This window comes from Eschrichtius robustus, chromosome 20 (genome assembly GCF_028021215.1).
Source record: "Eschrichtius robustus isolate mEscRob2 chromosome 20, mEscRob2.pri, whole genome shotgun sequence".
NCBI lineage: Eukaryota > Metazoa > Chordata > Mammalia > Artiodactyla > Eschrichtiidae > Eschrichtius > Eschrichtius robustus.
In genome coordinates this window covers 41,054,494-41,069,317 of record NC_090843.1, presented here as the reverse complement: position 1 = coordinate 41,069,317, position 14,824 = coordinate 41,054,494, and the positions used below count along the sequence as shown (strand labels likewise).

Sequence of the window (14,824 nt, the reverse complement as noted above, 5' to 3'; positions counted from 1 at the left end):
TCAGCCACTGCAAGTGACCATCGCAACAAGACAGGCTTTTTGGTTTGAGACCAGTTTTGGGGGGAAGCCCAAAGTTAGTTCTGTCCTCGACACAGCCTCCTTTCCGGCCTGTCTCACGGTCTCAGTGGCAGAGAGCAGCAGTACCTCCTGCTCCACACCTGCTTTACACATGGAGGCCTGAGAAAGAAGGCAGGCAAGAGAGATCTTACATTCCTGGCCCAGGAACCCAGCCTCCTCTTCCCAGGGTAGCTGCCCCTTCCTGCTGGGGGCTTGTTTCTGTAGTAAATGAAGGCTGAAGGCAGTGCCCAGTCCTTTCTGCTAGCTAGCTGTCATCTTTTATTGTGTTTTTTGTACATAAAAACTTTTTATACTGACTGACGTTCTGTGGGCTGGTTTTCTGCTCGGGTCGCTTGCATGGCCAAGGTATTCTCCTTAATGTCGGGGCCCCTAACGCTGCTGCCCTTCCCTGCCTTTTCCTACTCCACAGTGTCTCGATGCTCTAAACTCAGCCCCCAGGAGAGGCTTTAAGGTTAGTGCCAGCTGTGTCTTAGCAGCACTCCTCTTAAACATCTGGAGCAAAGAATGGGACTGAGGTCCAGCCCCCCCCCGCCCCCCCCCCCCCCCGAGCCCAATGCAGAAACCAGCTTCTGCCCTCACGGGTGCTTTATTGGTAGAAGCAGAGTGTGCTGTGCAGCCTGAAGGCTCCAGAGAAAGACCATGGGGCGGCTGGAGGCTGGGACTCTGGCCTTCCAGTCATAGGCAGGGGTCAGGGACAGGGTGGGAAATAGATGAAAGTGGCTGGAGACGAAGATGACTCTTCTTGCCTGGGCCTCAGGACCCCCTTGCTTGGCTCATGAGCCCTTGCACCTGGAGCTGACATGTGACCTAATACATAAGAGGCTCGCATGGCAGGAGGGTTCATTGCTGCTGGGAGCCCTGGCCGTCACTCCCAGCCAGAGAACCAGCTCTGAGCTATAGCCAGCAAAAGCATCAGCAGGAAGCAGTTGCTCCAGGGGAGGAGGTAGCCTTGTGGTCTTCCCCAGGTTTCCTTGTCTCCAAGGTCTCCAAGGTCAGAGGCTTGGGATGGACTCCTGTGGAAGCAGCACAAGTGGGCAAGTGAGGAACTTGCTGGATGTCCAGAGATTGAGCTGTTCTTAGGGTGTTGATGACCAAGCGGAGGCTAGTTGGATACTTCCTAATTGCCCCTCAAAGTCCTGGGCCCTGGGATTAACTATCAACCCAGAGGCTAGCGTACTGGGAAGCCACTGTGAGAGCATGATCTGTTGCTAGAGACAAGTTCTGTTGTTTCTGCTTAGGGGCCTGAGAGGACTCAGCTGTCCTGTCCAGGGAAGGAAGTGAGGACCTGACCCAGCCCAGGGCTGTTGGAGGAGGTCCCCCTTACCTGCAGAAGCCTCATCTGCCTCTCCAGGCTGACAGGTTCAGGCTGGGGATGCAGGTGCAGGGCACAAAGCCCTGGGGGTAGATGTTGGCCCTGAAGATGTCCCTCGGAACGGTGGTGATACCAGTGTTGTCACACACAATTCGAGACAAGGAGATGCGGCTCAGGGCCCTGCGCTGTGTCTTGGTGAAAACACCCTGTTTCTGCCACCAGAACCTACCAAGACAGTGGAGAGATGTGGGTGAAGTTTGGCAGGGATGAACAGGAATGAGCACCTGCTGTGTGTGAGGTACTTTACATACATTATTTCATTCAATTCTCCAGAATCCCTGCAAAATAGGTATGATTCCCATTTTATAAAGGAAGAAACAAGTTCAGCAGTCTAGTAAATTGCCCGGTATTAATTGCACAGTAATTTAAGTAGCCAGGACTGGATTTGAACCCAGGTAAATGCCAAATCCAAATAAGAAGTCAAGTCTTAAACCACAAGCTTATTGGAGGGAAACCAGATTTAGCTTTTGTGCCCATGTTTTCTGGGATCCTTAAGCCTGGAACAGTGAGGCTGAGAAGTCTCTCTCCTGAGTTAAAGGTGCCCCCAACTCAGGCAAGTGCTCTCTCTGCCTCTTACCAAGCTCTCCAGGGAGGAGCTCCTGGTCTCGGATCCTGTGTACTTGGAAGAGATGAAGCTAAAAAGAGTACTTTCTCTCATTTCTGAGTCTTGAAATTCTAGTGCTTTTCTGCCCTGCCTCTGGGGCTGGTCCCTTTAGGGTAGGGGCACTTACCTGTCTCCATTTCGGGCTCTTCTGAACTGGTTCTCAAAAAGGCAAGCCAGAAGAGGCCCCACTCGGGCCCCTGGCAAAAGAGGCTCTGCGATGGCCCCAGTCCAGATGTCAATGTTGTCAGGTGTTCCATAGAGATTCAGGAACTTCCTTGCCAAACCCTGGTTTTTCAGAACCCGGCTAAGCTGTGCCAGATTCCGGGGCTGGGAGAGCCTGCAGAAGCGCCTCCAAGCATTGTACCCTGTAGGGAAAGGGGACAGGAGCAGTTTAGTCTTACCCCTGCAGATTCCCATTAACTTCTGCTCGCCGCGATTTCTCCTGATGGAGCTCTGTGGTCAGGCAATATTGGGCAGAACAAAATCCCTGCTGGCAGAAGAGGCCTTGAACCTTCCAAAGACCAAACCACTGCCCTCTTAATTTTCAGTGCGAGCAGACAGCCATGCTTTGTGCACACACTGAAGAGTGTCCTAATGTAAGAAGCTGTCGTAACCCAACACTCACAATCACAATGATATTATCGTGGCATTAATCAGGCACAAGTAAGACATTACCTAGAACAGAAAAGACTCTCAGATTTGTAGAATGCCCGAATGAATAAATGAGTGAATGAACCAAGAAATGGAAATCATGGATAAAATTTATCTACTCAGAAGAGGACCACATGCTGTATGATTCCATTTATATGAAAGGTCCAGAATAGGCAAATATGTAGAGATAGAAGATTAGTAATTGTCAGGGGCTGGAGTGGGGATGGGGAGTGACTATTATTACTAGGTTTCTTTTGTGAGTGATGAAAATGTTCTGATATTAGATATGATGCACAACTCTAAATATACTAAAATCATTGAATTATATACTTTACATTGGTAAATTTTGTGATATGTTAATTATATCTCAATATAATTTAAAATTAAAATTTTAACTAAAATTAAAAATTTTTTTTCACCTACTCAGAAACTAACAAAGACCATACTGATTTCTCAGCCATCAGGATCCCACACCAGGACAAGTCACATGATATGATGGGGACCATTAAGATAGGAGGAAGATAGCTTTGCCATGACTTAAAGAAACACCAGCCCAACGTTGTCCATTGAACTACAACTCCCAAACACCATCCCCCAAGCTGAACAAAGGAAAACCATATAATGTTTCACCATTACTGAGCACTGCTGTGTGGATATCTCTCAGGATCCTCACATTTTTGTGAGGTACTTTGTAATCCCCATGTTATCAATGGATATTCGCTGAGCTTGAGCAACTGTGACTTTTCCAAGGTCACCCCACCGTTAAGTGGAGTTCAAACCAGGCCTTCCAATTCCAAATTTGGGAAGGGATTGGAGGAGACTGCAAGAGTTATGATCAGTACACTATTTCTGGGACAGTTTAGAGGGTACAGAAACTCACTGTGTGGCAACTTGGGCAGCTAGCAATATCAGATCTCCAGCAGGGGGCACCCACGACACTAGCTGTCAGGAGCACCCAAGCGTAGGGAAGGAAAGAAACTCAGGTTCTTGAGTGCCTGCTGTGTGCCAGCCAGGGGCTGTGTTAGGTGCAGTAGAAATTGCCCACCCTTTATTATTCACGGCCAAAAATTAGCAGAGGCAGATGGGGCTTCGGGTTGTATTTAGACAGGGAAGTAGGAGATGGGGAGAGGGAGAGATGAACGAGGCTGTGGCCAAAGCCTTCCCCTAACATCGTGGATTGAACAGGGGGACGAAAGGAGAAATTTTGAAGCTGATTCGAATTTTACTACTTCCTAGTTATGTGGGCTTGGGCCAATTACTAGATGTCTCTGAGTTTATTTCCTCATTTATAAAAATGTCTGTCACAGCTGCTTTTCAAGGTCATTGGGAGGACTAAAAGAGTTAATATCCATTAAAGATCCTAGCAAAAGTGCCTAATTTTTCTTATTTCCTGGGATAAAGTCTTTCTGTGGCCTCACCAAACAACCAAGGCAGTCTTACCTTTACTCCACCTGTTCCCTGCCTCTCAGGCTCTTTGCCCAATTAGAGCCAAGAGCCAGTTTCTATATCCCTGGAACTGCCTCCCTGGATCTTGCCAGGGTGGTGGGGCATGGAACAGCTCTTCCCTGCCTTTTAAAGCCACTGTTTTTCTCTACTTGGAAAGTCCTGATCTCCTTTGTGTCCTGTGTCCTTCAGCTCCTGCGTCCAAGTCCTGGTCCTGTTGTGACCCTAAAGCTAGAGACCCTATGGAGGATGGAGAAGATGTGGCAGAACAGCAACAACGAGGTCCCAGGGATGCTTTGCTGCATCAGCCTCAGCACATCCTATAGACAGTCCCAGTCAGAAAGGAGGCGCCAAGGGTCTTCTCTGAACCCTCCCCCCAACCAACCATCACCAGCAACCCTGCTCTGGGGAAGCCTGGGAAGGGGCGGGCAGCCCCCTCACCTGGGAGGCCATGGTCCCGGCTGCGTTGCATGTTGAGAGCTGCCAGGTCCAGCCCGATCCTTCTCACTTGCTGAAACAGCCGGTCCCGGAGCTCATCCACTAACATGGAATCTTGACGGTTCAGCTTGGCAGGGGTGGCCATGAGGCCTCGGAGGATGGGGTCGATGCCACCTGGTGGCGGGGAATATGAGCAGCACAGATTGGACCAGCCTCCTGGAAGCCCCTAGGGTCATCACATGATGCCAAGCTAGCTCAGAGCTGGACAAGCCAGTCACTTACATTCTATAATGTTTGTGTCCGGAAACAGCGGCCTGGGTGGACATGAAGGGAGCTGGAGCCGGCAAGAAAAGCAATCACCCCCACTTCTCCGAGAAGGAGTGGAAGGCAAGCTCCTTTCAGGACCACAACCACCAGTCTCCTCCCCTTTTAGAAATCCTCTAATCGTGGAGGGGATGGGAGGCCCGTGACTGAGGGTCTTGGTGGCACCTGCCTTGTTTTCACTTGCTTGGGGAGATGATTAGCAGTAGCCTGAGCAGTAGCCTGGCCTCCGGCACTAAGCTGGGCCCCACCCCCTCGCCCTGTCTGCCTCTGGAAAACCTGGTCACCTTCGTGCACGATTCTCCAGCTGGCGAAGAAGGCGGAGCTGAGTGGGACCCGCGAGTTGGGTGCTGAGGCCTGGTACCGGCTATCCAGGCGGAACATGACGGGCTGGATCATGGTGTGGCCGAAGCGGAAGGCCAGGGTGAAGACGTTGGCCACACGGGGGTCCACATTGGAACGGTACCCCTGGTAGGGCCCCAGGGTTTTCCTGGCCCTGGCCTTGCCCAGAACCAAGGGCAGAAAGTCCCGGTAGGTGATGATCTGGAAGAAAAGATGGAGGAGGAACGTTACCTTAGTGGCCACCCACCCCACTCCCTTGCCTTTGGACAGACCTTTTGCTTTTTGAAGGGCTGCTCAGACATACTGATTCTTTATTGGCAGTATGTCAAATGTGGTGATGTTAATTTCCCATTGTCTGATGGAGATACTGAGGCCCAGAGAGGCTGGGTGACATGAACGGGGTCACAGAGAGAGTTAGTGGCAGTGTTGGGGATACAGGTCGGATCTCAGGACCACTCCCAATCACCCAGACCTAGCTGACTTGAGGCACATCCCCCAGGATGGCTTCTCACGCCAGATTGCCTTCTAAGGGATGCTGGGACCCAGGGCCCCCTACCTGGACCATGGCCCCCACGATCTTCCGAGCCTCCTGGTACAGCTTGTCACTGGTCCACTGAGGATTCAGGTGTCTCAGCTCAGTTGCCAGCCGGTTGTGCTCTCGCACAAAGAGGGTGTGCATGGCTGCCAGTTTCGGGGTTTCGGTTGACCGGCTGTCACCTTGAAAACCCCAAGTTCAGAGTCACCATAGTCCTTCCCAGAGCAATGTCTTTCTGCTAAGGCAGACAGAGCTCTGGGGACTAGAAAGAGGTGGTGGGATTTTGTGACCTGGGCCAAATTCCTGGCCCTCATGGACCTCCATCTCCTCAGCTGTGCTGTGAGGCTCCACTGACAAACACAATGGGCCAGGAGTGGGAGGACAGTGGAGTCTCGGGTCCCTAAGTTACTGGAATGAGCTTGCGTGAGGTGGCCCAGGGCAGCTGCTGGTCTTAGGCAGGAACCCTTTTGCCTAATGATTCTGCTCTGCAGGATTACCAGATCCACAGCTGGTGGAGGGTCCTGGGTGACTCTAGGAACCTGTCCTGTGGGTTGCATCCTTCTGCACATTCTCTTCCAGGGGCTGGACCTCTCCCCAGCTTTGGGCTTGGTGTCATGCTACCCTCCCGAGGGAGCCCCATGGAAGGAGAAAGAAGGAAGGTTGGGCAGAGCCTGTTCCTGTAGCCAGACCTTCTCCTAGAGGCCGGGAAGGAAAGTACATTCCTGAAGGTGGCCTTACACACAGTCATTTGCTGGCTTTGAACTAAGCCCTTGTATGTGGTCTTATTCAATCTACTCTTAAGTAAACCTCTGGTGAAGGTGCATGCCGCTCTTGCCAGGAGCAAAGAAACATACAATCCTTAGAAAAGGGGCTGGAGCTGACTCCCTGCAAAGGAGGTGGTGGAGCAGAGTGGAGAGAGCCCAGACCTGGCCACTACACTGACTTAAGTCCTCACCGTGGACTCTGCCATCTGACACTCTGCTCTGGAGCGCATTAGTTATCTTCCCTGAGTGTCTCATCTGCAAAACGAGGGCGCTAATAATGCTCTCCTTTCAGGGCTGCTGTAAGGATTAGAGATGGCACATTTAAATATATTAAATAACCAGAAGCAATGACCATCGTTATGATAACCAGCATGGGGGGGGGGGGCAGGGGCAAAGACCCCCAGGAGAGTTCAGATTATGCATCCAGAAGAAGGTACCAGGTGACAGTGTCTAGCAAGAGCAGGGGGGAAACTGAAGATTCTCAGGGAATTTAGCCCAGAGAAGAAAAAAATATTTGGTGGAAGTGAAAGCTACTTTCAGGTAATTAAAGAGGCTATTACTGTGTGAAAGATAGAGCTTTTTCTCTGAGGTTCTAGAAGCATGATGAAGAGCCACAGATGGGCACTGGATCAAAATGGGGGGGGGGGGGGGGGAGGGGCTTTCTGCAGTCAGCGCCGCTCCAGATGAACAGCAGAGGGGGTGAGTCCCTTTTCACCGAAGAGAGTCAAGTGGTGATCTCCGGCCACACACCGGGTTCACAAAGGGGCTCCTTCCAACTTACTGATTCTGGGAAGACTGTGCACAGATCTGTGTGTCTAATATTGAGGTCTGAAGCCATGCACCCCCATCGAGTCCCACCAGGCTTTCCCAACCCAGAACCCAGGGACTGGGTGTTTCCTCCTTCCGACCCCCGAGTCTGACCTGCCAGGAAGCAGGGGATGTTCGCGGTGCGGTTGGTGAGCAGGCAGGGGTCTTCGTGCAGATTGTCGAAGGGCAGCAGTGCCCGGCCGTTGTCATGGAAGCGGGTGTTGACGGCCAGCAGCCCCAGCTGGTTGGTCTGGTTGCGGAGCCGCAGGGCGAGGGCGTCCTCGCTGCCGTACACCATGCTGGCATCCACGAAGGAGGTGAGCGCGTTGATCTGGTTGCGGACTTTGTTCTTGTTTTGGGGGCACGAGGGTGCCGAACGGAAGAAGGGGATGCAGTCACACTGGTTCATGATGCGGGGGTCATTGGGCGGGATCTGAGGTGGAAGAGGAGCCAGTGACACTGGGGCCCCTCCCGAGCAAGCTCACTCCTCCTGGTCATCCCCCACCTGCTTCAAAACCTTGCTCAAAACTCCCTTTTTCCAGGGAGCCCTCCTCGACTCATCCAGACTCACGCTGCTCACCAGGTCATCTGAGCATCCTTAGCACGTTGTGTCATAGAGTCATGAAAAGTTAGAAATGGACGAGGCCTTAGATCCTCACTTTACAGGTGGGGAAACTGAGGCTCAGAGAGGGGAAGTGACAACTCGTTAGCGGGAGAGGAGGGATTAGAACCTAGTTCTCCTGACATGAGGCTTGTGCTCCTTTCATTCCATTCAATTCAACAGACATTTCCTAAGCCCCTTTCTGTGCCGGGTGCCTCGGAGACTGTGAAGGTCGAGGAAACGCAGGACAAGTTGCAGGAAGCTGGCAATTCAGTGAAAACAGACCTGCACATAGAGTAATGTAACTCTAAATTGAGGTGGCATTTGCTATGCTTGGTTTAAAAGTCAAGAGCTAGGGAGACCTTCAAGATGGCGGAGGAGTAAGACGCGGAGATCACCTTCCCACAAATACATCAGAAATACATCTACATGTGAAACAGCTCCTACGGAACACCTACTGAACGCTGGCAGAAGACCTCAGACCTCCCGAAAGGCAAGAAACTCCCCCACGTACTTGGGTAGGGCAAAAGAAATAAGAAATAACAGAGACAAAAGAATAGGCACAGGACCTGCACCAGTGGGAGGGAGCTGTGAAGGAGGAAAGGTTTCCACACACTAGGAAGCCCCTTCGCGGGCCGAGACTGCGGGTGGTGGAGGGGGGGAGCTTCGGAGCCACGGAGGAGAGCCCAGCCACAGGGGTGCGGAGGGCAAAGTGGAGAGATTCCCGCACAGAGGATCGGCGCCGAGCAGCACTCACCAGCCCGAGAGGCTTGTCTGCTCACCCGCCGGGGCGGGCGGGGCTGGGAGCTGAGGCTCGGGCTTCGGAAGTCAGATCCCAGGGAGAGGACTGGGGTTGGCGGCGTGAACACAGCCTGAAGGGGCTAGTGTGCCACAGCTAGCCGGGAGGGAGTCCAGGAAAAAGTCTGGAGCTGCCGAAGAGGCAAGAGACTTTTTCTTGCCTCTTTGTTTCCTGGTGCACGAGGAGAGGGGATTCAGAGCGCCGCCTAAAGGAGCTCCAGAGATGGGCGCGAGCTGCGACTATCAGCGCGGACCCCAGAGACGGGCATGAAACGCTAAGGCTGCTGCCGCCGCCACCAAGAAGCCTATGTGCGAGCACAGGTCACTATCCACACCACCCCTCCCGGGAGCCTGTGCAGCCCGCCACTGCCAGGGTCTCATGATCCAGGGACAACTTCCCCGGGAGAACACACGGCGCCTTAGGCTGCTGCAATGTCACGCCGGCCTCTGCCGTCGCAGGCTCGCCCCGCATCTGTACCCCTCCCTCCACCCCACCCTCCGCCTGAGTGAGCCAGAGCCCCCGAATCAGCTGCTCCTTTAACCCCATCCTGTCTGAGTGAAGAACAGACACCAGAGTGCGACCTACACGTAGAGGTGGGGCCAAATCCAAAGCTGAACCCCGGGAGCTGTGCGAACAAAGAAGAGAAAGGGAAATCTCTCCCAGCAGCCTCAGGAGCAGCGGATTAAATCTCCACAGTCAACTTGATGTACCTGCATCTGTGGAATACCTGAATAGACAACGACTCATCCCAAAACTGAGGCAGTGGACTTTGGGAGCAACTGTAGACTTGCGGTTTGCTTTTGGCATCTAATTTATTTCTGGTTTTATGTTTATCTTACTTTAGTATTTAGAGTTTATTATCATTGGTAGGTTTGTTTATTGATTTAGTTGCTCTCTTCCATTTTTTTTATATATAGATATATATATATATTTCCTTTTTCTCTGTTTGTGAGTGTGTCTGTGTATGCTTCTTTGTGTGAGTTTGTCTGTATAGCCTTGCTTTTACCATTTGTCTTAGGGTTCTGTCTGTTTTTTTTGTTGTTGTTGTTGTTGTTTTTACTATAGTTTTAAGCGCTTGTTATCATTGGTGGATTTGTTTTTTGGTTTGTTGCTCTCTTCTTTCTTTCTTTTTTTTTATTACTTAAGATTTTTTTAAATTTTTAATAAATTTTTTATTTTAATAACTTTATTTTACTTTATTTTCTTTCTCTCTTTCTTTCTCTCTTTGTTTCTTTCTTTCTTTCTTTTTTTCTCCCTTTTCTTCTGAGCCATGTGGCTGACATGGTCTTGGTGCTCTGGCTGGGTGTCAGGCCTGTGCCTCTGAGGTGGGAGAGCTGAGTTCAGGACATTGGTCCACCAGAGACCTCCCAGCTCCACATAATATCAAACGGTTAAAGCTCTCCCAGAGATCTCCATCTCAATGCTAAGACCCAGCTCCACTCAACGACAGGCAAGCTACAGTGCTGGACACCCTATGCCAAACAACTAGCAAGACAGGAACACAAACCCACCCATTAGCAGAGAGGCTGTCTAAAATCTTAATAAGGTCACAGACACTCCAAAACACACCACCGGATGTGGTCCTGCACACCAGAAAGACAAGATCCAGCCTCATCCACCAGAACACAGGCACTAGTCCCCTCCACCAGGAAGCCTACACAACCCACTGAATCAACCTTACCCAATGTGGGCAGACACCAAAAACAATGGGAACTACGAACCTGCAGCCTGCGAAAAGGAGGCCCCAAACACTGTAAGTTAAGCAAAATGAGAAGACAGAGAAACAGAAACACACAGCAGATGAAGGAGCAAGACAAAAACCCACCAGACCAAACAATGAAGAGGAAATAGGCAGTCTACCTGAAAAAGAATTCAGAGTAATGATAGTAAAGATGATGCAAAATCTTGGAAATAGAATGGAGAAAATACAAGAAACGTTTAACAAGGGCATAGAAGAACTAAAGAGCAAACAAACAATGATGAACAACATGATAAATGAAATTAAAAATTCTCTAGAAGGAATCAATAGCAGAATAACTGAGGCGGAAGAACGGATAAGTGACCTAGAAGATAAGATAGTGGAAATAACTACCGCAGAGCAGAAAAAAGAATGAAAAGAATTGAGGACAATCTCAGAGAGCTCTGGGACAACATTAAACGCACCAACATTCAAATTATAGGGGTCCCAGAAGAAGAAGAGGGAAAAAAAGGGACTGAGAAAGTATTTGAAGAGATTACAGTTGAAAACTTCCCTAATATGGGTAAGGAAATAGTCAAAATGGCCATCATCAAAAAATCTACAAACAATAAATGCTGGAGAGGGTGTGGAGAAAAGGGAGCCCTCTTGCACTGTTGGTGGGAATGTAACTTGATACAGCCACTATGGAGAACAGTATGGAGGTTCCTTAAAAAACTAAAAACAGAACTACCATATAACCCAACAATCCCACTACGGGGTATATACCCTGAGAAAACCATAATTCAAAAGGAGTCATGTACCACAACATTCATTGCAGCTCTATTTACAATAGCCGGGACAAGGAAGCAACCTAAGTGTCCATCGACAGATGAATGGATAAAGAAGATGTGACACATATATACAATGGAATATTACTCAGCCATAAAAAGAAACGAAACTGAGTTATTTGTAGTGAGGTGGATGGACCTAGAGTCTGTCATACAGAGTGAAGTAAGTCAGAAAGAGAAAAACAAATATCGTATGCTAACACATATATATGGAATCTAAAAAAAAAAAAAAAAAAAGGTTCTGAGGAATCTAGGGGCAGGACAGGAATAAAGACGCAGATGTAGAGAATGGACTTGAGGACACAGGGAGGGGGAAGGATAAGCTGGGATGAAGTGAGAGAGTGGCGTGGACATATATACACTACCAAATGTAAAATAGATAGCTAGTGGGAAGCAGCTGCATAGCACAGGGAGATCAGCTCAATGCTTTGTGACCACCTAGAGGGGTGGGATAGGGAGGGTGGGAGGGAGATGCAAGAGGGAGGTGATATGGGGATGTATGTGTATGTATGGCTGATTCACTTTGTTATAAAGCAGAAACTAACACACCATTGTAAAGCAATTATATGCCAATAAAGATGTTAAAAATTAAATAAATAAATAAAAGTCAAGAGCTAAAGGTATAATAGGAAGATAGGGGACAGTTCCCCAGAGGAGCTTGAGGAAGGAGCCAGCCAGGGGCCCTCACATGTCACGTCACGAGAACGTTGCCCTACCCAGTAGGGGCGAGTGAATGTGTGTGTGTGTGTGTGTGTGTGTGTGTGTGTGTGTGTGTGTGTGTGTGTGCACAGAGGGTCCCCTCTGTCCCCAGCTGAGGCTGTGCTCCCTGGAGCCCGTCTTTTCTTCCCTAGTGTCCCGCACCATCCTTGTCTCTCAGCTGAAGGAGAGCACCGTGCTCACAACCCGATCCCAGGAAATGGTGAGAACTGCAGGGCCCTCAGACCACCCCAGGAGGGAGAGAAGGGCAAGAGCTAAGAGACCCTAAAGACTTCCCCTGTTGGAAAGGGACCCAGGGGTCAAGGCTAGTCTCAACTTCTTCCCCTTCCGTGAGGCCAGCACCAGGACCTCCTGGCAGGTTGCCCCCCACCCCCCCACCCCCAAACACACACAGAACCAGGCGTCTGTGCCGGACTGTGCATCTTGTCTCTGTCTGATACTCCAGCGTCACAGGCAGCTCCTTAAGGCAGGTGCACTAGGTGCCAGATGCCCAGCCCCAGCTCTCGGCCAGAGGTGGAGGCCACATCAGGAGCCTGGGAGTCAGGGGTAAGTACCTTGATGGGGAAGCAGGGGGGCAGCTGGGCACAGGTCCTCTCACAGTCGACGCCCACAGTGAAGGCCACTCTGGCTGGGGACTCAGGGACGAAGTCCAAGTCGTGGTCAATGAACTGGCCCCACTGCATGAACATGAGGGACCGGCCCTGGTCGGAGGTTAGCCTCTTGCTGGGGAAGCGCACGATCTGGTTGGAGACGGCTCGGACCTGGTGGGGAGATAGATCAGCGTGGGGCGCTGACTCTGCAGGGTGTCAGAGCCAACCCAGGACTCAGGGGGTGGCAGGTTGCCCCTGCTGGAGTTAGTACGGTCTCTCCTCCTCCCCTGCCCTCCCCTCCTCTCTCCTGCTTTGTCCCACTTCCTATGTGGCTGTCATTCGTACACGGATGCTCTCCAGCCCAGCTCCTGAGGATTCCAGGAGTAATTCCAGGAAGGGGACGGGCCAGGTTGGCTGGCTCAGACCCCACCAGCTTCTCCAGAGAGATAAATAGATCAAACTGATAGATCAATTTATAGACTAATGGATAATTAGATGGTAGAACTGATTGATAGATGCAAGGATTGGTTGCTAGGCGATGGATAATAAATAGAGAATTGGATAGATGGAAAGACCAACGGAAGAAAAATTGATAAATAGATGTTGATAGATGGGTAGATGACAGATTGTTATTTTGGCATATGAATAGAAGATTGATAAATTGTTAAATATGAAATAGCTTAGGTCAATAGATAGAACTACATTAAGATGTATTGCTCCTTATATTTAGCAAGGTACTTTGACATGAATTCTTTCAGAAAAAACAATATTGTAATGGCTAGCATTAATATATCACATCCTACATGGATGTTTATATCCAGGACTTTATTTAATAGTCACAACAGTAATATTAAGTGGGTTTTACTGCCATTTTACAGCTGAGGAAACTGATTCAGCTGGAGTCCTTGCCCAGAGTCATCAGCCAGCCTGTGGGAGAGCCTGGTTCGAGCCCTGTCCGACTCCGGGCTGAGCTTTTATTCCCCATGTTTAGAAGAGATGGAACGTCCTCCAGCCCCTCAGCCCTGACTCACCAGGGGGAGGAGGAAGCCGTTGCGCCTCTTGCCGGGGGTCCAGCCGAAGGGGAGAGACAGCCTGTCCTCATACTCGGCTGGCAGCCAGCGCGCCAGGGCCTGGTTGGAGGCCCCCAGCCAGGGTCTCTTCCTGCAGCGATGGGTGGGCTGGGGTCAGCAGGGTTGGGAAAGAGAGGAGGGAACTGGGCCCCACCAGGTCAGGTGCCGCCCCAGCACCCACTTGTTGTTGCATCTCCCAGTGATGGTGCGGTACTTGTCACTGCACTTCTCGGCTTCATCCTGGGCTGCACAGCCACTGGCCTGGGACAGCAGCCTCATTTGGGGTTTCGTTAGCACATCTGGGGGTGGGACAGTGGGCAGGGTTCTAGCTTCTTCTAGAGCTGGTCTGTTCTGTACCTCCCATCCCTTTCCCCTCTCCCCTCCCAACACCCCAAGGCGTGCACCCTGCAACCCCCTCCTGGCTTCCTTCCATTCCACAGTACCAGTGACATTGAAGGATCTGGACCCCTGGAGTTGCAACTTCTCTTCCAGCAGTCCCAAGGCCACATGCATATAATCGGCAGCCTGAATGACTCTCCTGGTGGCCGCTACCGGTTGTTTGAAGTAGGACAGGAGGTCCATGGGGCTGGCCAAGCCAGTGTGAAGGCGCTGCTTGACGCTGCCCAGAAGAGGAGAAGTGAGGGCTGGAGAGGGGAAGCAGACACACCCAGCAGAGCCCCAACCTGGGCAGTGGGCAGTCAGCACAGTGTGAACAGACAGAAGGATGGATAGAAGGGAGGCTCTCTACCGACATGGCACTGCCCCAAGGTGCCCAGGGGCAGGTGTTGGGTGAGATGACCTTGGCTGGAGTCCATCCATCCCCCATCGTCAACCCTCCCAGGCCCACGCAGTCCCCAGACCCAGGCCCAGGCCCACCTCCTCTCAGTCTGATTGTAGGCGGCATCCACTAGCAACTTGGCCTCTGTTATGCAGCTCTGGACGACCGAGGTCTCCACCACCCTAGGGGAGGCTGTTCAGGGGGAAGGAGGCTTAGGGTCCAGGACAGCCACAGGTCCCTCAGACCCAAGTGCTTCCCCCTCCGTTGCCCTCCTCCTTGGCTGTCCAAGGGGCTATTACCTGGGGTGGTGCCCTCAGAGAGCCGGGCCAGGATGAGGGTGGCTAGGAGCCCCACCAGGGCCAGGAGCAACTTCATCTCTGCAGTGAGA

The 14,824-nt window shown here is 51.2% G+C and overlaps 1 protein-coding gene across 1 annotated transcript; it reads right to left on the bottom strand.

The window, feature by feature from the left end:
* Window positions 1–1,413: 1,413 nt before the first annotated feature.
* EPX (eosinophil peroxidase) lies at window positions 1,414–14,824 on the bottom strand. The gene is made up of 12 exons (XM_068530341.1): window positions 14,736–14,824; window positions 14,535–14,628; window positions 14,102–14,277; window positions 13,840–13,957; window positions 13,620–13,749; window positions 12,553–12,759; window positions 7,470–7,788; window positions 5,806–5,966; window positions 5,195–5,450; window positions 4,590–4,760; window positions 2,182–2,419; window positions 1,414–1,615 (listed from the first exon to the last, which is right to left on the bottom strand). Exons 1-12 carry the CDS (start codon window positions 14,809–14,811, stop codon window positions 1,414–1,416), a joined length of 2,148 nt encoding a protein of 715 aa, XP_068386442.1. The 5' UTR covers window positions 14,812–14,824.